Source organism: Lepidochelys kempii, chromosome 10 (genome assembly GCF_965140285.1).
Source record: "Lepidochelys kempii isolate rLepKem1 chromosome 10, rLepKem1.hap1, whole genome shotgun sequence".
In the NCBI taxonomy this organism is placed as follows: domain Eukaryota; kingdom Metazoa; phylum Chordata; order Testudines; family Cheloniidae; genus Lepidochelys; species Lepidochelys kempii.
The window spans coordinates 64,920,137-64,945,447 of NC_136389.1; the positions used below are offsets into that span (position 1 = coordinate 64,920,137).

The 25,311-nt window shown below is 41.0% G+C and overlaps 1 protein-coding gene across 7 annotated transcripts in view; it reads right to left on the reverse strand.

Moving 5' to 3' along the window:
* Positions 1-420: 420 nt before the first annotated feature.
* Positions 421-25,311, reverse strand: part of FBN1 (fibrillin 1) — a 220,302-nt gene continuing 195,411 nt past the window's right edge. For 6 of the 7 annotated variants that reach the window (XM_073303899.2, XM_078854664.1, XM_073303905.2 and 3 more), the window contains 16 exons: positions 25,147-25,296; positions 21,873-21,938; positions 20,994-21,110; positions 20,647-20,766; positions 19,478-19,600; positions 18,806-18,937; positions 18,209-18,334; positions 17,385-17,591; positions 15,545-15,670; positions 15,188-15,310; positions 12,884-13,000; positions 11,651-11,779; positions 9,972-10,091; positions 6,266-6,497; positions 4,878-5,061; positions 421-1,705 (listed from right to left, as the gene is read on the reverse strand). In XM_073303899.2, the coding sequence (XP_073160000.1) occupies positions 1,316-1,705; positions 4,878-5,061; positions 6,266-6,497; positions 9,972-10,091; positions 11,651-11,779; positions 12,884-13,000; positions 15,188-15,310; positions 15,545-15,670; positions 17,385-17,591; positions 18,209-18,334; positions 18,806-18,937; positions 19,478-19,600; positions 20,647-20,766; positions 20,994-21,110; positions 21,873-21,938; positions 25,147-25,296 (2,462 nt within the window). In that variant the 3' untranslated portion in view covers positions 421-1,315. Of the gene's footprint in view, positions 1,706-4,877; positions 5,062-6,265; positions 6,498-9,971; positions 10,092-11,650; positions 11,780-12,883; positions 13,001-15,187; positions 15,311-15,544; positions 15,671-17,384; positions 17,592-17,702; positions 17,762-18,208; positions 18,335-18,805; positions 18,938-19,477; positions 19,601-20,646; positions 20,767-20,993; positions 21,111-21,872; positions 21,939-25,146; positions 25,297-25,311 lie in introns of those variants that run through there. The other variant, XM_073303902.2, reaches the window with a different exon arrangement.

Below are 25,311 nucleotides of genomic sequence, written 5' to 3' on the forward strand. Positions count from 1 at the left end.
GGAGGGGAGGAGGAGGGAAGAATGGAATACTTTATGCATGCCAAAGGGGCTTTAGGAGACACGACTTTTGAAATGAAATGCACGTTTTCCAAATAATGATTTAACATCTGATTTTGCATGTTTTGGCTATTAGTTACTGATTGACAGGATTATTTAGGTCAGGTCATTGGAAATGTTCTAACTTGCCCTTTGGAAGCTACATTTTAGAGAATTCCATTGCTGAATTGAATTGCTGAATAATTCTGTATTTCTCTTCTGTCTTCCTCCATAGGAAGACTGAATAAACTACAGATGCATATATTCAGTAATGAATCACCTATACATGCAGTATATCCCACACTATACAGGAATGCATGAAGCATAAACATTCAGTCTAATGTACTGAAGAACTAGTATTAGCAAGAACACAAAGTCACAGAATAAACTAAAAAAACCCACTGTTTTATTGTGACGTCGAACCCTTGTTGATATGAATGATTATGGGTACTCTTGACATGTATTACATAATGTCATGGTGTAGGATGGCACTGATTATCATCTGACTTCTGAGAATGTTTAATGGTCCCTACTGACCTCAGTGCATTTTGGTAAGTCACAGAAATTTCATCATCAGGTTTGTGTATACAGTTAACAAGTAGTTGGTCTTTATAAGCACCATTACAAACCCTCACATTAAGGGTATTATTAATCTAGTTTACAAATGCTTCATTGATAAAAATAGCATGATTACAGTATACACACACTTAATTTACATGTACTGTATTATAGGCATAACTGAGATAAACTACTGAGCTAACTTTGGTTGATTGAAGTATGTAGACTGAATAATTGCAATTTTGGCTTCTAAGTTGTGTAAATATTACAGTGCATTTATAAATCTAGATTGAAAATTTATGAGCACCAAATGGATATCATAAATGGCTGACCTAGTAAGTTGTAGTTGGAGAAGCAAAGTTTAAGAATTACAAAAATAGAGAAGTCCATCAGTTGAAAGCATGTTCTTGTACCTCTGCTGAAATGATGTGTCTCAGCATCAGTGGCCAACCTCCAATGATAAAAGTCCCAGTTTTCAAGATTCAACATATCAAGGTAGCTCAGCTACACTTTAAGAAGCCTGAGAAAGTGGTTGTTTTGAGCTAGGGTATTCATCCTGTACCTTGCTTATGTAATAATATAATAGTGCTCATTCATACAAATGTACTCATGAAAGATTGTACCTATGATATGGAGAATCTGATTGGGAGGACATATTGGGAGAACATTCAGTCCTACCTATCTATCTTTGGTTTTAATTATTTGGTCTTTGGTTGATGAATTAATGAAGCAAAATCTGAATTTTCATTTTCAGGTTATCTCCCAGCTCACCACTGAGGTAGTCTTTGTCATGTTTGTCTTCAAGCTGGTTAAGTTCCTTCTTTTTATAGAGAGGAATACTACTGATTTGTAATGAGTAGGTTCCAGGTATTGGCTTCTTCTTTGTGAAATGAAGGTAGCTTATCCCTTCCTTCTGATTGATTCTAAAGAAACCGTCTTCGTTTCCAGAGTCAATTAAATATCGGTTGTGATTTGTCAGTGTTGAGAGAGCGGGAAGAAGTTCCAGGATGCGATCTTTGTTATTAAGCCCAGAGATGTTGAATGAAAAGATGGCTGTTTTTTCACTATCCCAACTGGCAAGACTGACTTCTGGTTCCATCTCAGGTTGATCCTGCACAAGAACACTAACATTAGTCTCTGCTTTGTCACAGAACAGTTTCATCCATTTATAAACATTTCTTTCCAACTTAAGAGGCCATCTAATAAAAAAGTTGAAAAGAAAACTATATTGTTGCCTGTCTTAAACGCCAGGCAACCCCACTTGCTCCAACTGAGTTGCAGAGGGTCTAGGTCAGATCAGGATTTGAACCTTGAACTGAGCAGTTAGTCCTGTGTATGAAGGCAAAAGAAAAGAAAGTCTTAGTTACTTGCAATTAGCATTCTCTGTATGGGTCATCTCAGGCATGCACTGAAAGACGCTGCATGCTGCACATGGCTCTCAGAGCCTTTGAGATGATGCATTTCAGAGTTCAGACCCTTTACTCACCCTCCACACACCTGTGTCGCACTTCCCAGTCTGTCCAAAACAGTAGTGAAGTGAAGCTAACAATGAGCTGTGTGAGGTAATGTGGTTTGTGGAGCAGGCAAGTCATTTACATGCGTGTGGACTTAGTTTTCTTCTTTACCAGCTTTCCTCTACCTAGGCACTCTGTTGGAACAGGCTTCCAACAGCTTCTGTGCTACAGACTAAGGGAACTGGAGATGAAGTGGGTGTCAGCTCTTGCCTCCAAGGACACATCTACACTGAAGCCGGAGTTGTATTTTCCTGCTTGAATAGATTGCACTGACTTTGATCGAGCTAGAGCGATAAAAATAGCAGCTTTCAGAGTAACAGCCGTGTTAGTCTGTATTTGCAAAAAGAATCTGATGAAGTGAGCTGTAGCTCACGAAAGCTTATGCTCTAATAAATTGGTTAGTCTCTAAGGTGCCAAAAATAGCAGCGTAGCTGCTGTCGTTAGTGGCAAGAAGTATTAGGTGCCCTGAATACAACCGAGGGTCTTGGGACAGGATTATATTCAGGGTGGCTAATGTCTCCCACCACTGCACTGTGGCATCTACGCTGCTATTTTTAGCACACTTGTGCTATCAAAGCTAGCATGTGTACATCTATCCTGTGTGGGGGACATTACACCTGCAGTGCCAGTGCAGACACAGCTGAAGTCAAGGTGATTGAGCTCATATAAGTCATGAGCTAAACTCCACTGAGATGCGTTATTAGCAACATTTCTATAAGGAAGAGTTTCAGGGAACAGAAAAGAATGTCAGCTGGAACGATATTAACTTGGAAACTTCCTGCAGCAGGCAAGGGTATGCCAGTGTAATTCTTCAGCCACAGGGACAAATTGCCCTTCATCAGCTAGCAAACACGCTAAGCTTTGAAACCTTGATGATTTTTAGGGAACAGTTATCAAACCCGTGGCATTCCAGCTTGCTTCACAGTCAACACAGCTTCTTCTTCAAGTATATTTATTGTGCTTTACTAAATCATTGATCTTGCAAGATTATACACTTTGCACCAATTTCAAGGGGCCCAGAGAAGTGCACCCAAAAAACTTTTGCGTGGGCAAAACCCCCCTACTTTTGCACATGTGGATCATGTACCTGTGTACACAACTTGGCTTGCACACACAAACTTGAGTTATTTTACATGTGTGAAGGGTGTCCCTGATACCCCGTGTTAGCACATGAAAAGAAGAGATATCTGCACATGCAAATATATATACGCTGAAAACATGCAGGACGCTTAGCTTGGTAAATGTGCATGTGGTGCAGGGACATTTTAAGAGGCCCTTTAAAGTTTTCTGGGTTTCACTCATCATGATGCACAACACAAAACGAAGAGGGCAGGGAATGAATTAAATGCCCTTGGATCTGGTGCCATTTCTAATGTAAATTAATTAAAATTTCTCAAAAAGAAGAATATGAATTTTATAGTATACATTAATTGAAGGACGTTCTCTGGCCTGTGCTTTACAAGAATTCAGACCAGACAATCACAATGGCCCCTTCTGGCCTTACAAACTATCAAAGGAGCCAAATCCTGCAGCCCTCAGTTAGACACCAAGGTGAGTGAGAATTTTGCCTGAGTCAGAGTGCAGAATTTAGTCAACGGACATGCAAAGTTGAACCTGCCACTAGGACTTCTTGTGCACAGGCACTGTACGGTGCTGGAAACAGGAGGAGTCTAATATTTTTCTGCCAGGCAACTTAAGAACAGAACAGGGTTATGACCGTTTGAACACCGAAGCTACTCGCTTTCGTCAATTCAAAACAAACCATAAGGATGAGGCTGATGCAGTGTTTATTTTCCTTTGAATCGATTTTCAGGAATGTTTACTAAAAATGAAAAGAAAACAATCTCCCATTGGAGGGAGTGAAAGGCGACTTGTAAATAGGTGCAGCTAGTTGCATGACACACTGTTTTTCACGTAAATACAGGTTGTTACGTCATCTATTATTAACATTATTTGGTGCAAGAGGAGGAGGGGGAGTTGGCTGAGCAACACAGCAGATTGTAGTAATTTAAGTTTCACAGTTACCCCAACCTAAAGATGTACATTAAACCTACTGGTCACTCCAGTGATCTTACAACAATTATGTTCTGAATTCAGCTACCAGCTCCGCTATCTGGGCCACACAGGGAGAACACTATTTGCCTGACTGTCTCTGACAGTCTTTGGTCCAAAGCCAGAGTTGTGTGTGACCAGAAGCACGTCCACATACCTCGTGAAAGGCTGCAGTGACTGGATGCACAGGAATCCCAGCAGTTTCTGTATTTAGCCTTTGGAACACAATATTTTCTTTGGAGAGAGTCCCACAGGCTCCATGCTCAACAGTCCCTTTCAGTGGGGGACTCACCCACTCCCAGAACTAAGCATCTTTGTTTTGAGACCACAAGGTAACAAAAGTGTTCTACACTCATGCTGTCCTTTGACATAGAGAACTGTCCTCGCTCTTGAGCTCACCCCTTGCTGGAGAGTTCGATGGGCATTTAGCTTTAGTGTTTGATAAGAAACAGGAAATGAGCAAGTGTGTTAGGATCTTCCAAAGATCCAAGGTCTGTACTTTGTAGGTTGCACATGAAGTTCTCCCTGATGACTGTGAGTATCTTCAGAAAGCCCCCCCAGACATGCAAAGTCCCAGAGAAACTCCTTGGGCCATGTTGAACTTACATGCCTGGTTGTAGTCTGAATTTTTCCCTCTAGATTCGTTCTTTGCACCCTAAGTCTCTAATTCTGGCTCTCAGGAAACAGCTCAAATCCCTCCCCAAGAAGGACAATTACCTCTGCTTCATTTGCAATGGTTTCATTAGTGCTTCTGCGCTTCCTTCCTCTCTTGGGATAACCGTTGATTTTACATTCATAGCACGCCTCGGGGGAGAGAGAGTTGTCATCTACTTCATCGCTGATGGGCAATTCTTGACCATGACCATGACCTTTACCCAGTCCCACTCCAGAAACACAGTGTCTGATGAATTAAGAAATGCAAATTAGTTCCATGAAATTAGTTCCACCCCTCAAGAAAAAACCCATACAACATTAAGAACTTGTATTGCTCTAAACACACACAAAAATAACGTAGCCAATTTATGTGGCAAAATTCCTACTCAGGTCAATAGGCCAAATTCTCTTCTCAGTCACACTTTGGCTTCAGAGAAATTGGCCCAATGGGGCTTTGCCTAAAAAAGGCCTGCAATGTTTGGCCCTATGTAAACACTTAATGATTCATAAACACAGGCCCTGATTTTCAAAAGTAGCTAGTGATTTTGGGTGCCCAAACCGAGACACCTTGATGGGGGATATTCAGGAAGCACTGAGCCTCTTGTCTTAAATGCCTCAAGTTGGGCAACCAAAAATCATTAGTCACTTTTGAAAATGGTGAATGGGACAAAGATCCTGGCCTACAAAGTGCTTGAGCTGAGATTCTTCACACACCTAAAAGTCCCAATGAAGCTAATGGAAATTTAGGCACCCGAAGACTACAGACCAAGGTCTGTATTTTGTAGGTTGCACATGAAGTTCTAATGAGCATTATTCTCTTATTTTTCATGCCAGCACAGATATATACAGAAAATAATTCCCTTGGAACTTCGATGCCATTCAACGAGAAACTCAGGACCACTCCAATATCAGGATATTTCATTCTAATGTCATCAGTAAAAGACTGGGATAACAGTGATTGTCTTTAGAGCCACACAACTCCCCTTTTCTTAGAGAGGAGCTCTATGCTGCACAGGAATCAAATTCATACTGAGGGGGAAAACCTCCCTAGTGCACAGCTCAGGTACGTGGGGTAGGTGCTAGAGTTCTTTGTAGTAGGACAAAAGGAAGGGAGGAATCTTCCCTCCCAACAGGAGTGTCTCAGCAGACACTACTCCAGCTTGTAGTATCCTTTGTGGCCCTGAACCAAACTTCCTTGGCAAGGCCTAGAGAATTCATCTTGCTATAGATCCATCATCCCCACCTTCACCTCTCCTATGGCCCTGCCTCATCTCCCTTGCAGAACTTGGCTCCAAGCATGGGAGGGAGTGTGAAACTCTTGTACGCCTTCCCCAAATCCTACCCCTTTCCCAGCAGCTCTGCTGCCATTGGTTTTGCAGCTCCACAGCCATAGGCAAGGGAGCAGATTTTGCCACCTAATGCCTATTAGTTTAAATATGAGAAGCCCTTACCCTTGTCCTATCCTGAAGTAACCAGGTGGGCATCCACAGACATAGCCACCATCAGTATTTGAACAACCATAACTGCATGGGGCTTGCGCAGAACTGCATTCATTGACATCTTGGCAGCCTCCACTAAATTGTTCATACTGAAATCCGGCAGGGCACATACATTTATAGCTTCCCAAAGTATTGTGACAAGATGCTCCTCCACAAACGTGTGCACTGAGGCATTCATTTTCATCTGGAAGGGAAGCACAGCAGATTAGAGACTGGCTTTTATCCTTAGGACTAATTCAGCCTATCCCTCCCCTCTGTAACTTTAGAAAGGCCTAACCTTGATAACTGAACAGATTCAAACATGCTGCCTCATCAGATGTCCAAATCCAAGAACAGGGCTCTGCCTCATCCCTGGCTGCTGCAGCAGGCCCTAGGAGACTACTGCAACCAGAGTAACACAGAGCAACCCTTGGGCTACTCTATACCATATCAGAAGCTGTTTCAGCTCTCAGCCAGCCCAGCTCAAGGGAGCAGAACAGTAGCTTAAGTGCCACCTTCCCCCCGCCCCACTTCTCAGCTATGCCAAGTGTAAACTTGATGAAGCTGAAGAGCTGGCCTGGTAACACCATATTTATTATATTGTAAAACATTAAGGGGAAAGAGTGAAGAAATAAAGCACGACAGTTTCTGTAACCACTGAATCTTCTTTTGATTCAAAAAGGAGATATAGATGAGGTACAGTTCCTTACAGAAGAAATGAGCTGGAAAAGCATAGTATTAAAGCACCCTTTGCAAGCATATGTAAATATTAAAGGTGAACAAAGTCTGGACCTGAACTTTCCCCCAGTTCAGTGGTATGGTGAGTTGGAGGTCAGGTTGAACTCATCTACAGTAAATATATGGCTTATTGTTCAGGATGTTTTCTCCAATATGGCAAATTGCAAGAGTGCCTTGAGATTTATTAATGCTACTGTTCTGTGACAAAGTTTAGCTATTTTTCTATATTTTAGAAGCAATCCCTTAAATTTCTTGCAATATTGAGTTATGGCTTGGCACAAAACAGAACTGCCTGGGCTAGAGAAGCAGTCACACACTGTACAAGGCATGGGAGGAACCAAAGCATTTTTTGGTGATTAACTAAATGTGTGTTGCAGCAACATCAGAAAGTCCCTGTACACTTCATGTAATAAGGTCAAAAAGACATAAATTGTTTGCAGAGCCAAGATTGCCAAATTACATGAAGGAAAGATCTTGCAAAAAGCCTATGACACAAATTCTTCCCCTGTGGTATGCCCAGGGGCCCCAGCTTAATATCTAACCATACTTAAGACATTCATATTCTTACATTCAGGAACCAGTAGAACCTAGAGCCTGACCTTGACTCCCTGAAGTCCATAGGAGTTTAGTCATTAACTAAAACGAGGACAGGTTTGGGTTCTATGTCACTAACTATGGCTCAAACCTACATACTTAATTGCTGCTGAACTCATAGTTATCTTGCCTACAGTATGGATGTAAATTTGGGCTAGAAGAAGGTTATAGCAACCACAGCAACTAGGGAAGTTGAACTCATTTTACCTAATTTTGAATTAACCTTTTTGATTTTTTGAATCAAAAGAGTTCTCAACCTTTTTCTTTCTAAGCCGCCCCCCCCTCGCATGATATAAAAACTCCACGGCCTGCCTGTGCCAGAACCTTTCCTGTATATCCAGTAGACAAAAAGCCAGAGCTGGCATTAGGGGGGAGCAAGCAGGGTAACTGCCTGGGGCCCCACGCCACAGGAGGCCCGCAAAGCTAAGTTCTTTGAGCTTCGGCTTCACCCAGGACAGTGGGGCTCAGGCTTCAGCTTCAGCCCCAGTGAGTCTAACAGCGGCCCTACTCTCCGGTTGATTTTGGCAGACCCTGAAACCAGCTCGCGGCCCCCCAGTGGGCCCCGGACCCCTGGCTGAGAACCACTGAACTAGAATTTAAGTATTGATTTCCATTTATAGGGGGATTGTGATGAGGAAAAGGAGAAAAATCCAGTGGAAAATGATATAGTAAATATACCCTACAGAGAGGATCCATTGGTATCAGCCCGGCTTATCAGGGGCTCACTCATTTCTAAGAAACATTGGTAGCATATGCTTCACTTTAGCTAGAAAAATGGGTTTCAACTGTGGAATCATCCTACAAAGACATGGGTTTCAACTGCAAGCAATAATGATCCAAAATATAGTTTGAGAGAGTTCCTCCATCTTTGATTCAAGAGAGCTGGAAATTACAGTTTATTCTTTTCAGGTTGTTTTTAAAAGGGTGAATTAAATCCCAATTTAAATCAAATCTCCCGCTCCCCCCACATTTAATTAAATCTTTCCATAACCAAACCATTTTTGAATGAGCCTCAAATTCCCCTGCATGTAAAACACACCGAGCGCTGGAGCAGAAATGTCTAGACTCCCTATCCAGGGCTGTGTAATATGTCAGAAAGTTTGGTAAACATAATTAAAAGCAGAGACCTCCCTAGAGCAGCAGAACGATAATGAACAAAGGCATTTTTATATGCTCTTAAAAACAAACAGAGCCAAACAAAGAGTTATGAGGCCCTTAATTCTCAAAGATGGGGTCATCAAACATATCTCTTTAGCCATCCATGCAAAACTGCCGCTTGTGTGGAACCTAATTAAATCAGACTGGAAATACATGCAATTCTAGCCAGCAGAAAAATAATGTGTCTATCGCTTGAATACGGCAGGTTCATGTTGCCCTGCTGCAGTATAATACAGAGTTGTTTCCTAGGACTTCTGAGACAAGTAGGGCCCAAATCTGTTTGCTGAAATCATATTGAAGATAACATTCTCCATGAGTAACCCCACTGATGTGGGTCACAGCAACTTGGTAAGTAACCAAATTTTAGATGGGGACCAAATGTTTCATTTTAATCTGCAGGTGAATTTATTTCCTAACACACTGAAGAACCAATAGCAGAAACAGTGTTGGGTAGGTGCTCCTTGAGAATTTTACCCCTAAGGTCTGGGGAAGTATCTTTGGGCAGATACAGTCAAATCTGGCTGAATTTTGACAAATCATGTTTTAGATTTGTAATGTGGGCAAACCTCCACAAAGCTTTAGGAGAACCTATCATTCACGCATGTGATCTCAGTAGATTTTAAAGCTAGTTCTCAGACACAACAGTCCAGTTGTAGGACTGTAGCTAAAAGATGGAGATGCAGATACAGCAGGATTGTTCTGGAATATTAGATGCTTGCAAAGTGTTGTGCTAGATGTTTAATCTTACAGGTCTATTACAATCCAAATACAGTGTTTGATTCTGCCATTTGTTATGTGTCGACAACTCTCAATTAGAGTCCTGTCTGAGTAATGACTGAGAGACCGGTGAGTAAGGTTTTCTGCATTTGGGCCATGTCTGAGTCAACAAAGTACTTAAGCATATGAGTAGTCGTTCTCTTGAAGTTAATGGGACTACTCACTAGCACACACTTAGCTCTGACTAAAGTGCTTTGCTGAAGCAGGGCTTTGGCCATTGGACTTCAATGGGAGTTGAGAGTGCTCAGAATATCACGAGAGGGCCTCAGTATCGTATCAGGTTTGCCTTCTGCTGGACAGAGTTTTATGAAATACATGGCTAAACAAAATACAGAAACAAACCTCCCCCCTCCATCTTGTTGCTAACACAATTATGGTGTATTTTATTTTGTTAACAAAGACAGTGACTTGCCAACACATTGGTTCCACTGGTAATGCTGGAGATATCCGTGTGGGCAGCTACACCTGTATCCTCCAATTATATTCTGGCAACCATGCTGGCACCGGTGGTTTCCATCACATTCATCAACATCTAAAAGGGTGACACACAGTCCAAATGTCAGGAATTCTCTCTTCTCAAAGGAGATATTAACCACGTATTTTCTGTGGTTTCTAAAAAAGGGTTTTTTCTTTTCTTTTTAATCCTACTGTCCTCCAAAATCAATGTCATGTGATCAGTGAGGAGAATTTGTGAAAGGTGGGCAAATATGAGTGGCAATATAAAACTGTAAGATAGAGGAATATCAGAAGAGGAGTAAGCTAACTTCAGTGGCTTCTTGTGTTAGTTCCCTTGTCATTTGGGAATTATTTTATGACACAAAATGTGATCATCTTTTTAAAAAATACTTTTAAAATTGAAAGCAGTGTATCCTAGAAACAGTGGCCTGCGAAATATTTTGCTCAGAATTTAAGCAGTATACATTAAGCATTGTTGCATTCCTTAAGAATGGAGCGTTTATGACTGAATGGAAGCAGTGGCACACAAAAAGATCTAAATGAAGGCCATTTAAAAAAGAATATAATGTGCATTTTAAACCTGTATTGTAAGATTAAATAAAATTTGTCATAAAAAAGGACTGGTTTTTATTAAACATTTCAGGTTCTATCTTTCTGAATCTTTTTCTTCGCAAATTCTATTAACCTTCATTACTTAGGCATCAATCACTGTTCTACTTAACACATGCAAGAAGTGAATTACACGCTGAAATTGACTTTGCACAGTGCTCCTTTGTGCTTCATACTGTAATCCTTCTTCTAAACTAGACAGAAAGAGCCAAATTCAGAGCTGGTTTAAGTTAATGGCATTGCATGCACTTGCTTATTCCAGCTTTGAATTGGCCCCTGGATGCAAATGACTTCAAATAACTGGGTACAGCTCCTACTTACTTCAATGAAAGTGAAACTGCATAGCTGAGAGCAATGCGTGTGAGTATTTCCTTGCGTACTCACATCAGATGCATGCTTACTGTTCCCTTCTTCTATGGGGCATGTATACGAGGCCAAATTCATTTCTGGCGCATCCACTGAATTCAGTGAACTTGTGTTTGCTTTCACCAGGGCTCAATAGGATCCACACAGTAGAATTCCCTTCCACACTCACAGACAGAGCCATCAGAAAATCAAGGTGTCCAGGATTCTCAACTCATTGTCTGTGTTTTGCTTTCTGGATATCTTATTATTTGAATGTATATCAAAGCTGATCTACAAATAGCAACAACTCCCACGGGAAGGGAAGGGGTTCACATATTCTGGGGCAAAATTCAACAGGAAGCCACCAAGCAATGTTCAGTTTGGAACAAAGGTGCTTGGCTCAGCACAGAGGGAAAATCACCGTCTCCTTATGCATTTGGGGAGAAGTGAAGGGAAATCCAAGAGGAACCCTCTTATTCCCAAAATTCCCACTGGGGCAGCGAAAGTCTGTGTGCTGTTGTCTTTGAGTTTATGATGCCAGATGCCCCAGGCTCATCTGTTGGTCTTCTATTGTTGGGACAATCTCTGGTCTTCTATTGTTGGTCTCATCTCTGGTCTTCTATTGTTGGGACAATAGAAGACCAGAGGGCTCAAGCTGTCTGTACTATTTACTGTGCCTACCTTCACAGCTGAGTCCAGTCTGGTCAAGGGAGAAGCCACGCTGACATTCACACGTGAAGCTTCCTGGTGTGTTCTGGCAAATACCCCTCGCCCCACACATATTGATTTCAGAGGCACATTCATTATTATCTAAAGGTAAAACAGATGAAAGTATTACTACTGTTCTGCAAGGTAATTACTCATCTTGAAGATGATCATTCAAGGATGTTAATAGTATAAGAGTGCATGAAAAGCAGAGAAGAAACGTAAGTGACACAAGACATTGACATGACTGACACTGCGCTCTTTTCCATCCTGTACCTTGCACCAAAGAAATGGGAGAGAGAAATCCCTACTTTTCCACTTGACAATACTAGCAGGAGATACAATATGAAGAGAACTGCTCTCAAACCTTCATGCTGGATCCTGACTGATATTCTGCTCTCCTTGTGTACACAGCGTGGACACTGGTGCCGTGGGAGCGCAGAATACTGGAATCAAGATCCAGATTGCAGAACCGAAAAGGAGAGATTCTATTTTACATTGAAACTGTTCTAATATGGATGTATACATCAATCAAGTCATTCAAATGTAAACATTTAGGGCCAACTTATTAAAGATACCTTAACATGGCACCCAACTACACGCACAACATTGAAACTGCTGATAACTAGTGAAGAAAGGGCCAGAAACATGCACAGTGCTATCAGTGGACAGTCCTTGCACTTAGGGAACTCAAAGACTTGAGTGCAGGAAACAAGGGAAAGGGGGAGGGAGGAAGGGCCTTTTTTCCACCTCTGCCCCTACTCTTTCATCCAGTGCAGTCCTCCTCTGTCCCTAGGTCTCTAACTACCTGATTTGCTAGTGCATTCATATAGACACCTACACACTCTCAGTTACACCAACAACTAATTGCAGGTGCAAAATATAGAGGCTGTTTAAAGAAAACATGGCTCTGTGCACAAACATATCAGTTTCTTCTACAGTAAATAATTGGTACTAGCAGACACAGCAAAGAAAATTTGTTTGCACAACAAACTTATTAGGCCAAATTCCATCCTTTGTGGTTCCTCCAGTGTAAGTGGAGCAGAATTTGGTCCAGTATTTCAGCATAAACAGCCTCCATTTCTGCACCTCATTTCTTCTGGGAGATGAAGTCACCATTCTGTTACAACACCGTCAGGAATGAGATGCAATAAGAATCCTCAAATGGGAGTTTCCACTTCATGAAGAGCAACGTCCAATGTCACTTACCAATACACGCTGTATGATGCTGAGTGAAACCAGGAGGACACTTACAAGTGAAGCCCCCTATGGTGTTGACACACAGGAACTGGCAGTTATGCTGTTTTGTTGCACATTCATCGAGATCTGAAAGAGTAAGCCAACATTCCTTCCATTTTCAGTCCCTACCAAGGTGCTGACATTTCAATGTCGACACTGAGAGAAGTGGCTGCAAGTTAGCAGTTCAACATACAAATATTTTGTAGAAGAGTAAAACGTAAAAGTACATTTCACAGGCCTGGCCCAGTACTCTAGCAGAGCAGAACGTGCTACCAGTCAGAGGACCTTGCCTGATGTCAGCTAGTGGGACAGGAGAGCTTCAGGCAAGTAACATTACATTTTGATTGATTTATGTAATGCCCTTAATATCAAAGGGCTGAGTAAAGCCCCTGTAGGTTACAACAGCAATTCCAAACTTGGCATAGGAAATGCCATTTTACTTTGTCATTATTGTTTAAATAGTTCCTTTGGGATTACAGCCCACTTCAGCAGAATACAGTTTATAGCCTGCTGGAGCTCCTTTGGAAGACAATTGACTTCAGTGGTAGCAGGCACATATTTTGTAGTAGCATCTATCAGACAAATGATAACGATGGCTCTGATGCTGGAGTGGGTTCCCTTAGTGCAGGCTCTGATGGGCAGGCAGAGTCCTTTTTAATAGAGTAGGACTACATGTGAAGGGAGCTAGAAGCCACTGAATGATTGGAGATCTGACCTAAAAATGCTTTTACAGATTGAAATAATGCGGGCCAGAAGACAGCATATTGTATAAATTACAGAAATTATGGACCAGATTTTCAAATGGTAGAGTCCCATTTGCATGTATATTAAAATACATATGCAAAGGTGCTTCCACAGTATTGTGCACCTTTACCACAAATAGTCACAAACTGGATATTGCAGATGTGAACAGGAATTTAAGTGCACAGCTACCTAGTTGCCTATGCAGTTGCAGTAAATGTATGTGCACTTGTGGATGTGCAATTGCACAAGCTCCTCTTTGCATGTGGAGCTCCACCTCTCAGCATTGAAAGAATTGGTTCTCTAGGATGAATACATGTTAGCATGCAGCCATAAAGCCAGCAACAAAGGGAGAGCAAAATGGAAGATACTGGCAATAGAGAAAATGTCATCATTTTAAGATGAAATTTGAAAAGAGATGGAAATTGGATAAGATGTAGAGCTACAGAGACACTCTTCCAGATGACAAAGCCTGCAGAAGAGAGGTCTTTCCGATCAATGGTTTTGTCAAAAGAGACAAAGAGGAGGCAGAAGCAGCGGAGAGGAGGAGAGACAGAGAATATCCCTGAACTGGATCTGCATGGGGGCACCAGTGAGGCTGTTTGAGAAATGAGGTTTATTGGTAGTTCCTCTTGGAACTGTGAGAAAATGGGCAGCAACAGTGGAGAGCTTGATTGTAGGACACTGGGACCTGAAAAAGCCATGGAGCCGGGAGTTGCTTTAGACAAGAGAAGGAGAAATGAAGGCACAGATGAGGGTTTCAGAATTGGTGGAGTCAAAGCAGTTATGTGCTTAGGCAATATAGACTCATAGACTTTAAGGCCAGAAAGGACCATCGTGATCATCTAGTCTGACCTCCTGCACAACGCTGGTCAGAGAACTTCACCCACCCACTCCTGTAGTAGGCCCTTAACCTCTAAATTATTGCCTCTTCCTGTCAAAAGGCAGTTTTGTAGACAGGAGAGGTGTGGGAAGAAAGGTGAGGGTCGAGCATGATGCCAAGGTTACTGGGAAATGGGAGTAAAGGAAGGAAATGGAGGAGACAGAGTATTCTCCTCTCCTTCATTTTCCTTTCTCATCCAGTGCTGCAGGAATGGTTAGTTAAAACACTGCTGATGCTTGACAACGTATTGCAAACATTCAGTCTGAGCTACTATAACTGGCATTAATTAAAATGAAATTATTATTGCAAGGCATGGCTTAAATCAACATGCTTAAAATCAGAAGAAAAATTACTTATACCAGGGAGCAAATATTGAGAAAGAAAAGTCTTAAAAAATATTCACTGCTATAGTTACTGTGACTAGAATATTCCAACTGTCTCCAATATTTTTGGGCTCGCCTCTGCTCTCACATTTACTCCAGTTTTAGACAGCAGAGTTCAGTGGAGCTACTCCTGATTTACACCAGAGTCAGTGAGATCAGAGTCAGACCCTTGGCATGTATGTTGGTAGCTATTTGTCTGTGAAATGTATCTTTGGGTAAATACAGTAAAATCTGTGAAACGTAGAGTTCCTTCATTCAAGTTTTCACCTTTACAGCTTCTCCCATCCTCTTGTAAGATGTACCCTTTTGGACATGAACACTGGTAACTCCCTTCTGTGTTCTTGCAGATGAAATTGCAAGGCTTAGGGGACTGGTTACATTCATTCAGATCTAAAATGAGAAAAAACAGACTCTTTTTGGTGCTATCAACCAAGATTTGTAATGAAGAGTTAAAAATATTCAGGAGATTATTTCGCACAAAAATATTCCCCCAAAGCCTGGTAACAAGTGATGTTTTGTTTTCCTGTGATGAAAGGAAACCCTCATTTCTTATTCCTGTAAATTTCCATTCAAGTTCATCTCTTCAGTAATGTACTGGCAGGTGTAAAATAATGGAAAACCTACCGATGCAAAGGGTGCCCGTTATATCTGGAGTATAGCCAGGTTTACATATGCAGCGATATGATCCTCTCTCATTGATGCACTCTCCATGCCGGCAGACATCGTGAATAACCTTGCACTCATCAATATCTGCAATGCAATAAATATAAATTCAGAGAGAAGACAAATAATAGGAAATTACTGTACCTGATTTTAGTGAGACTACTGTGTTTTGACAAGAAAAATGCAACATCCAAATAATGAAATGCTCCATGCGTTTAGGAGGCTTGTATCTTTAGAAAGAAAAATATGGAAGGATTTAGGCAATGCAGCACAAATTTAACATTTAAATGTAATGAGCAAGCTTTAAATGCAAATGAATAACTAGAGTAGGAGGCCCTATCAAGAACCTCAAATAAAAGACTTGTTCAAGCTTCCATTTAAGCCAGTGACAAAGCTCACATTTTCTTTTACGAATCTGACCCAAAGAAAATCAACAAGGATACTTCAGCATATTTGCAAGTGAAATTTGTGTAACATTTTCAAAATCACATAAGTGACTTACGAGCTGAAGTCCCATTTTCAAAGATCACATAGGGCCAGGTTTTTAAAGGTATTTTGGTGCCTAAAGATGCAGATAGGTGCTTATGAAAATTCCACTAGGCACTTGTCTGCTTCTTTATGTGCCTTTACAAATCTGGCCTTTATGTACTTAAGAACCTACCTCCAAAGTCAAAGTGACTTAAGCACTTTTGAAAATATTATCCTTTATGTATTATGTTTCTTACAGGTTTGAGAAGCTGAGTGTAACACTGCAGCATAAACTCTGCTGCTGACAGCTCACAACACCACTGAACATCACTGAGGCCTACCTAGAGCAAGCTAAAGTCCCTCTTTTCCAATATTGCATGTTTTAAAGAAAGTTTTCCACTTCCTTCTCCAGGGTTTTCTAGTTAGCACTGCACACTAGAAAGAAAACTTCACCAAACGATGCAATATTGGGGTAAATGGGACTTGCCTCTCCAAGGCTCCAGCACTTTTCATGGGGTGTGTGCATGCAGCTCACCAACCAAGAGCATGCTGGGGCATCACACTGAGCAGGAGCCCATGATCTTGGGGTGGGGAGAGAACAACACTTCTAAGAGCTGGGGAAAAAACACCAACGCTCAGCATCAGTGACTACTGTGCTGAAATGTCTCCTGGGTCATTTGGAGTACTCAGTGGTATGTTTAATTATAGATCCTGGTGACTCCATTGTGTGTTTTTGTCCAGTTATCTTTAATCAAACCAAACAGGTAATTACACCAAACACAAATGCCAGGTTTCAAGTGTCCTCCATTAGGCACAGACAAAAAGCTCAGATCTGAGTGTGCAAACATCCACGGACACATAGGTGCTAGAACTAAGGGTGCTGCCACACCCCCCCGGCTTGAAGTGGTTTCCATTATATACAGGATTTACAGTTTGGTTCAACAGCTCTCAGCACCCCCACTATAAAAACTGTTCCAGCACCATTGCACGTTCATGTGCTGGACTACCTGATGTCTGCATACAAATGTACGTCCTGCCAGCGAATGATTTGGGGAGCCTGCTGAAATTTGGGATTTAGTTGGTGCCTAACCACCTGAGTTGGCTGCTCAAACACCTTTTTGCCTATGCACGAAGGTCCTCAGCAAATTCTGCATTCTTACCGTTGGAAAGCTTGCAGAAAATTTGGACCTAAATGTCTATGTGTTAAAATAAAGGATTTCTGTGTGCTCAAAAATGCAGCAAATGGAGTTTACACTTTATCTCTTGATTTCATAGTCACTAATGTGGTTTTTTGATTGCAGATTTCCCCTTAAACTTTTACAGACAGAAGTACCTGCTCCATTGGTCATGTATCCTCGGCCATGGGGGCAAAGCTTCTTAAAGGCCACAGTGCCTGGGAAGGGGCAGATCTCACAGTTTGGCCCCCAGCCACGCCCGCCATCACAGCAGCATTCAGACTTTGTGACAGAGTTCCTATTGCTTGATCCAATCTGACACAGACTTTGTAACACTTCAGTGAAGCAGTAGCCCTCTCTGTTGTCTGAAAGACAAATTATGTTGCAAGTAGAGTACTCGTGGCAATGCCTGTAGGGGGGTCATGACATATTAGGAATTTAGTCAGAAATATCAAAGAAAGGGAAGCATACTTAACCCTGGGACTGTGGAAGTGAAAATGAAAGTCTGGCAGCAGCAAGAAAGAGAACATGATGTCTGAGGGAAACAAAGGAGACAAGAAATTTAGTAAGAGGGTAGGAGTGAAGTCACAGTGTGCCTAGAAAAGTTGCACTTTTGTTTGAACCCAGAGAAAAGAAGAAGAAGGGCTGACTGAAAATAGAACGATCACAGACAAAAGGACAGAGTAACTCCCTGCTGATTGATACTAATCAACAGGAGGCTTTCATAATAAGCCAGTGCACTCTAACCAACTGATACAAGAGTACAATTAGCAAAGGAAGAATTTAGTGCCAGGATGGTGCCTAGTGACAGAGGGCTCCACCCTGCAGACACTTAGGTAATCCCGCTGAGTTCAAACTCTTTAGTAGTTCTGCAAAAACAATAATATATTATTAGCCAGTGAAATAATCCCAACCTACTGCAAACTTCCGGTACCAAATGAGATGCTAGTTGGCTTTGCTAAAGCATTAACCTGGTGCTTACCAAGGCATTCATTCTGGGTGTCACTGGCAGTGAATCCTTCATTGCATTCACATCTGTAGCTTCCTATTGTGTTGATACAACGTCCATTCTCACAGATCCCAGGTTTGGTTTGACATTCATTTTCATCTGTATTTTTTTAAAAAGATGTGACAAAAAATAAAATCCATAAACATGTTAGTCCAGGAGTCAAAAAAAAAGTATGAAGTTTTGAATTTTGAATATATTCAGCCTGTGGACCCGATTCTCGACTGCCTGTGTCATCATTAACCTCTGTGCAAAGAGAGTGTACAATGCGGCCTGATTAAAATTCTCCATTCACTAACAACAGTGGTAGCATTTTACACTTATCTTCCATATGTGGCCACATATGGAAGGCATTGGAGAAGTAGGCTCTCCACGACCCTTTACCTGCATTTATGGGCACAATTATACAGGTAGATGAGTGATTCTCTCCCCTCCCCCCGAATTCCTAAACAATTAGTCAAGTCCAAAATTGCCAATTTTTCTCCAGAATCTGGCTCTATTATCTGAAATTCAGCTCAGCTCTGCTGGGAAAACGATTATCTCACAGAAGTTTAACACCACAGTTTCACTTACCTACACAGCCCTCACCATCCTGTCTGCGCTGATATCCTGGTCCACATATGCACATGTAAGTGCCAATCAAATTTTTACACTCCATTTGTTTTGAGTCACAATCATGAATTCCTTCTTCACATTCATCCTGATCTGAAAGAGTTCATATTACAGAATCATACATACTTACAGAGAGAGATTCTCATGGAAACTCATAATAATGAACTCTTCATTTTGAAAGTGAAATCACAAACAACTTCTTTCTGCTGTGCTAAATTAATAATCGAAAAATACTGGCCTGGAGGTAACTGATTTCACTTAAGGTGGGTAACCCTTTACATTGATACTATTACCCTTTTCATAGATTAATATATTTTAAGACCAATATAATCAACTAGTCTGACCTTCTCCATAATATGAGCAGGCCATAGACTTTCACCCAAAATTTTAAACTTCCCTAGGATGACCAAAGAGCAAGTGTGAAAAATCAGGAAGGGGGAGGAGGGTAATAGGTGCCTATAAAAGACAACCCCCCCCAGATATCGGGACTGTCCCTATAAAATTGGGACATCTGGGCACACTAATCTTCCCCTCCAGGGCTCCCCAGGGATTTGTACCTGGGACTGTTAGCATTGAGAGAATTATACCCCAACTTGTCTGAAATTACAGTATCTTCTAACTATGAAACCTTACCTCTGCACATTCTCCTGTCTTCTCTAAGAACGTAGCCAGCTGGACACTTGCATTCATATGATCCGTAGGTGTTCACACATCGGAAGGCACACAGTAGAGAATTCTGAGCACACTCATTTACATCTGTATTCAGACAAACAACCATATGCAAAGTGAAACTTGCTTTTGCAAAAGACGCCAGCTGAGAATGTATGTAGTTTAGTTTAGTTATAAATCAGAGATGCTAAATTGCTCAAGGTTAAATTTTACTGTCAGATCTGTGATTCTACTGACTGACTGTACACTTCTGCACAGGACCAGGGCCACAGAAATTCCTACTTGCCTAGATTTCCTTATGGGAGCAAGGCAGCAGAAATCACTGCCTGCAGCATCTATCTGGCAATTGGAGCCGTTTCCAGCTTTGTACTACTAAAATACAATCAGTGTTAAATCAACACCTGCCCCCAGATCTTGTTTACTCTTACACGTGTTGTTGATTCTAGGCATTTTATTTTAGCTACCAACAAGTCAACAGACTCTTCTGTAGCCTGCATTTTACAAAATATTATCCTTATTGTGACCAACATCGCCTGAAACTTATTTATTCATGTGCTGTGTAAACTGAACAAAACTACACTTAGTGTTTATGCATTTGATTTACCTCCCACTGAAGTCAATGGGAAACTTTCCACCAACTTCTGTGGGAGTTGGATGAGGCCCTAAGTGCTTATTAACAGTGGCGTAAGCCAATCCAGTGGTAGAATTACTCTCCGGTGCATTGCTGGAGAGAATTAGGTTATGTCAGAAGGTCTGAACTCTCACATCAAAGCCGCATGCATAGTGAATACAATCAGTAACTTTTCTGGAGAGGGTACTGAATGGAACTTGCTTATGTTACTCCCAACTGGGCAATCCATCAGCACGCACTAGCTCAGAAAGTGAAGAAGCTGCTCACTTACCTTTCCAGTTAGAAACAGGGTAACATGGTAAAAGGATTCACATTTGGATTGGGATTCCTGTATTTGAAGTGCTGATGAGGCTAAGGTCTGCCATAGATAGTTGGAGACATCGCACAAGAGTATCTCTAGTTTGCCTGCTTTGGCACCTCAAAATTTATCAATTGTTCCTGAAGTTACTGATGGTTTACCATAAAACTGAAACTGAAAGACCCACGCATTTGAGAGTCTCACCTTCACATGTCATCATTGGTCCTGGCTCAAATCCCTCATCACAGGTACATTCAAAACCACCTACAACATTCCTACAAGTTCCATTTCCACATGGATTTCCAACAGAGCATTCATCAGTATCTGCAAGCAGTTAAAACAAGACATGAATGCATGTTACAGGAGGCTGAAGTTGCAAGTATCTGACTCTGATCACGTGCAAGGATTCTGCATTATTCATGAGCATGAGAGTTTAAAAACAAGGAATCAGTAAGGGTCCTAAACTGGAGTTGCATCTATCACTACTCCTCTTTATTGTTATACTTGGGGAATTAGGAGTCATTACAATGGAATACAACACTTTTACTTACCTACACATTGAGCTCCCTGAAGGATATAACCAAAAGGACATTCGCAGCGGAAGGATCCATCCGTGTTGATACACTGCCCAAATCTACAGTTATCTGGGTCAAGGCACTCATCCACATCTTAGCCCAGAAACAAAAATGAAAGGGCTACAGTTAGTGAAATTAATTAAATGCCATTTTTTAGACTAATCTAGCATGACAAACATGAATTTAGGACTGAATATTCCACAACACACAATGAAAATATTTGAAAGGAGATTAGCTCACATGAGGGACAATAGGAACTTTCATGCCAAATTTTCCAAAGGCGGCACATAAGTTGCAATGATCTTAAAGGTTGGATAAAGAACCTTCTTAAGAGGGGTCCCAGTGAGAGGAAGCATCATGCTATAGTAGCTATCTCACTCTCCTGATATCAAAAGAGTTACCCACAAGATTTGGGCTAGAGTGTTGTTTGTCTACGGAGGGAATTAGACCCAAGAATGTATACAGGTGAACTGGGACTCTGTGGTTTTAGTACTAAGAGATTAAAACCATTTCTTACAGATGAGCTGGTTATAAATGTTGGTAAGAAGCGGAAATATGCAGCTTGGATCCCTTCTCTAGGTTTTTCAGATTTCTCCTGGTATGTCTGGTCATTATAATTTAAGACAGAGAACGGTCTCCTCAAGGTTAATTAATGGAGTGGGAGAGAAGTTCAAGTTTGAATTTTACATTTGTATAAATAATTCCATGCAAAGCGTCTGTACAAAACAAATTCAGGGCTTTTGAAAACATTTGCAGAGAAGTGATTTTTAATTGGAAGAGAGGGTGCCTGATGGACAGGAAGTAGCCTGCTAGAGTTATGACCCTACGGTAATGTTCAGAACACCAATCACTTACCAAGCCGTGCATCCCCTGGTCCAATAAGGATGCCAATTCCAAATGGACAAATTTGACGAAACGCCTCTGTAAGTGAAATGTGTATGTTAAACCATGTAACAACAATTAATTACAGATAAATATATTATCAGTTTAACATATGGTGGGACGCAGCTTTCATTTATAGGTTACATTTAAGAGGGTGTGCGTGTGTGCACACACACACTCAAATGTGGTACATAAAGTATATATACCTACACTCCTTTACATATAAAGTAACTGTATTCACTTCATTTTTATCAGGTACATATATAATCTTACAAACAATTAGCATTGTTTATTTTATCCTTATGGAAGACATTAAGTAAAAGATTTCTATTAAAAGCAGTAAAATGTCAACAACGGTATTCTTTTTTCTTGTAACTAAAATTTCTGAAGAAAATACAGCCTGATCTGATTGTAAACCAATTTGTTGAATCCTGTAGAGCCACAGGTTAATAGCTGCCTTTTATACATCAAGTATTGATTTCAGTACAGATGAACTGAGACAACAGCACCTCAGCCTATCTTAGATTTACAATAGAATTAGTCTGATGTCAACAAACCACTTGAGCTCTTTTTGCAAGATATCAAATGGCAGAAGTCGTGCAAGATCAGGTTGCTGTCCACTCTTTGGTGTGGAGAGCATGTTCCCCCTTGTTTATATGAGTCAGTTAGCACACTCTGGACACTTGAAAAATAAATAAAATCATAAATTTCCACTACACTGAACCAAAAGGTAACGAGAATGGAAATGCTCACAAGATTTCCATCAAGTCAGATTCAGAAAATAGAACCCTTATGATTTTGAGTTAGACCCAGGACAAAACCCTCACACAAGATTTGGGGTTGAATCGAAAACCACCCCTCATCCCACCCAGCCATAAAATTTGTGCAGGAAAGTGGAGTCTTGGATTTGAGATTAGATCAGACCCACCTTGAGATATTATTTATCTACTCTACACTCAGAATATAACATAGTTATAGTTGCAGATGTTTTGTCTCATGGCTTAATTTTAAAATATTACCTACACTTTGCTGAGATTGTATAAAATGAAATGAAACAAAACAGAACGGTGTATGATAGCATTAAAAGTCAATCAAGTGCCAGACCAGCTGTTCCTCACAGAGAGTGAAATTCAGCCCCATGTAGAGTGTCAGCAAAAGGGCTATGCATCACACAGGCGTTTAAAGTAGGGCTTAAAATGGGACATAAGTGATGCATAAGCCTTAGTCTGACCATGTGCTCAAGGGCACATTTCACATGGTCTGCATCAGGGAATACAATACAATGTTTAAAAAATTTGGCATCCTCCATACTAAGGGAGTTTTCTAGGTTCAGAAATTTGTAAGCAATTTCTTTTTTAAAGATGGAAAAAAATAAAGAGCCTTGATCTTGTCATCTGAGAACAATTCAGACTGGGACAAATGTATGTGTAGGCACTTCAGGAAAACGCTCTGAAGCTCACCATGCTTTTATAATTCACTCTACCTTTTTGACTTGTACACAGATAGACCAATTTAATCACCCACGCTTAGGGAAGAAGCCTTCAAGAAACAGCACAATAGGGAAACATGGTGTTTTGTTTCTTGGCTTCTGCTCAACATCTCCATGATTTGTTCATGAGCTGAACTGCATTAACACATCATTGAAAATAGTAATACTGTTAATCGTGATTTGTCATTCTGAATTAATATACCTGTAACGTAATAGCACTGACACTGTGAATTCCCTAAGTGTCTATTCAGTAAAAAACTGTACACCAATACTTTAACTGAGCACAGCATGTGGTTCAGGGCTATCCTAAATCAGGGCTGCAATGAGTAATCAGTTTCACTGTTCCCCCTGTTATTTGAGTCTTTCATAGCTACAGGATGGAGAAAAACTTTTTAGCAATAAGAAAATGTGCCAAAGACAGGCAAGGAGGTTCAGAGAGGCAAGTGTAATACTTTTAGCTCTACAGTTTTTAAAAAAAACTGACTAGATTTCAAGCTTATGGTGGCCCTTCCTAGATTTCATTTTGTTTAGATGAAATTCCCTTGTATCCCATAGGTTTTTAAACTAACAGCCTAGCAAGGACTTAATGCTATTCTACCAAAATTTAAAAATAAAAGATGCATTAGAAAACTCCAGAGCAGAGACTTATCTGACTGACTTTCCATAAAATAACCCAGAAATGCTACAAATATTTTTTGAGAAACAGGTATGTTGTATGGTTTCAGAGTAACAGCCGTGTTAGTCTGTATTCGCAAAAAGAAAAGGAGTACTTGTGGCACCTTAGAGACTAACCAATTTATTTGAGCATGAGCTTTCGTGAGCTACAGCTCACTTCATCGGATGCATACTGTGGAAACTGCAGAAGACATTATATACACAGAGACCATGAAACAATACCTCCTCCCACCCCACTCTCCTGCTGGTAATAGCTTACCTAAAGTGATCATCAAGTTGGGCCATTTCCAGCACAAATCCAGGTTTTCTCACCCTCCGTCCCCGTCCCCCCCCACAAACTCACGCTCCTGCTGGAAAACCTGGAAAACATGGTCTCTGTGTATATAATGTCTTCTGCAGTTTCCACAGTATGCATCCGATGAAGTGAGCTGTAGCTCACGAAAGCTCATGTTCAAATAAATTGGTTAGTCTCTAAGGTGCCACAAGTACTCCTTTTCTTTTTAGGTATGTTGCTCCTTTTCTTTTTAGGTATGTTGTATGCCTTTCTATAGCACAAAGGTCTTTACTTCATCAAAAGAAATATTAAGTGAGATGGTTACTACAGAGAATTCTTTGCTGGATGTCTAGCTGGTGAGTCTTGCCCACATACTCAGGGTTTAGCTGATCACCGTATTTGGGGTCGGGAAGGAATTTTCCTCCTGGGCAGATTGGCAGAGGCCCTGGGGGTTTTTCGCCTTCCTCTGCAGCGTGGGGCATGGGTCACTTGCTGGAGGATTCTCTGCACCTTGAAGTCTTTAAACCACAATTTGAGGACTTCAACAGCTCAGACATAGGTTAGAGATTTGTTACAGGAGTGGGTGGGTAAGATTCTGTGGCCTGCATTGTGCAAGAGTTCAGACTAGACGATCATAATGGTCCCTTCTGAACATAAAGTCTATGATTCAAACAAAATAATCTACTAGTTCTTGAGGAAGATCATTCTGTTTTCTAATTCCCACTTCTATGACTCTCAAAGTTATTGTTTGTCTTCTTTCAGTTCTGAGTGCCCATAATACCATGATTGCATTATATCTGATAACATACCATCTCCTTCCTCTGGGCAAAGCTCACATGGGTCGCCCCATCCTTCTCCTTGCAAGGCGCAGCAACATTCTTGCTTGGAATGGTTTCTGGATTTGGGAACTGAGCATTTGCCATCTTCAAATTTGGTAAAGCAATAACTCACTCTCAGATCTGCACAAACAAAAG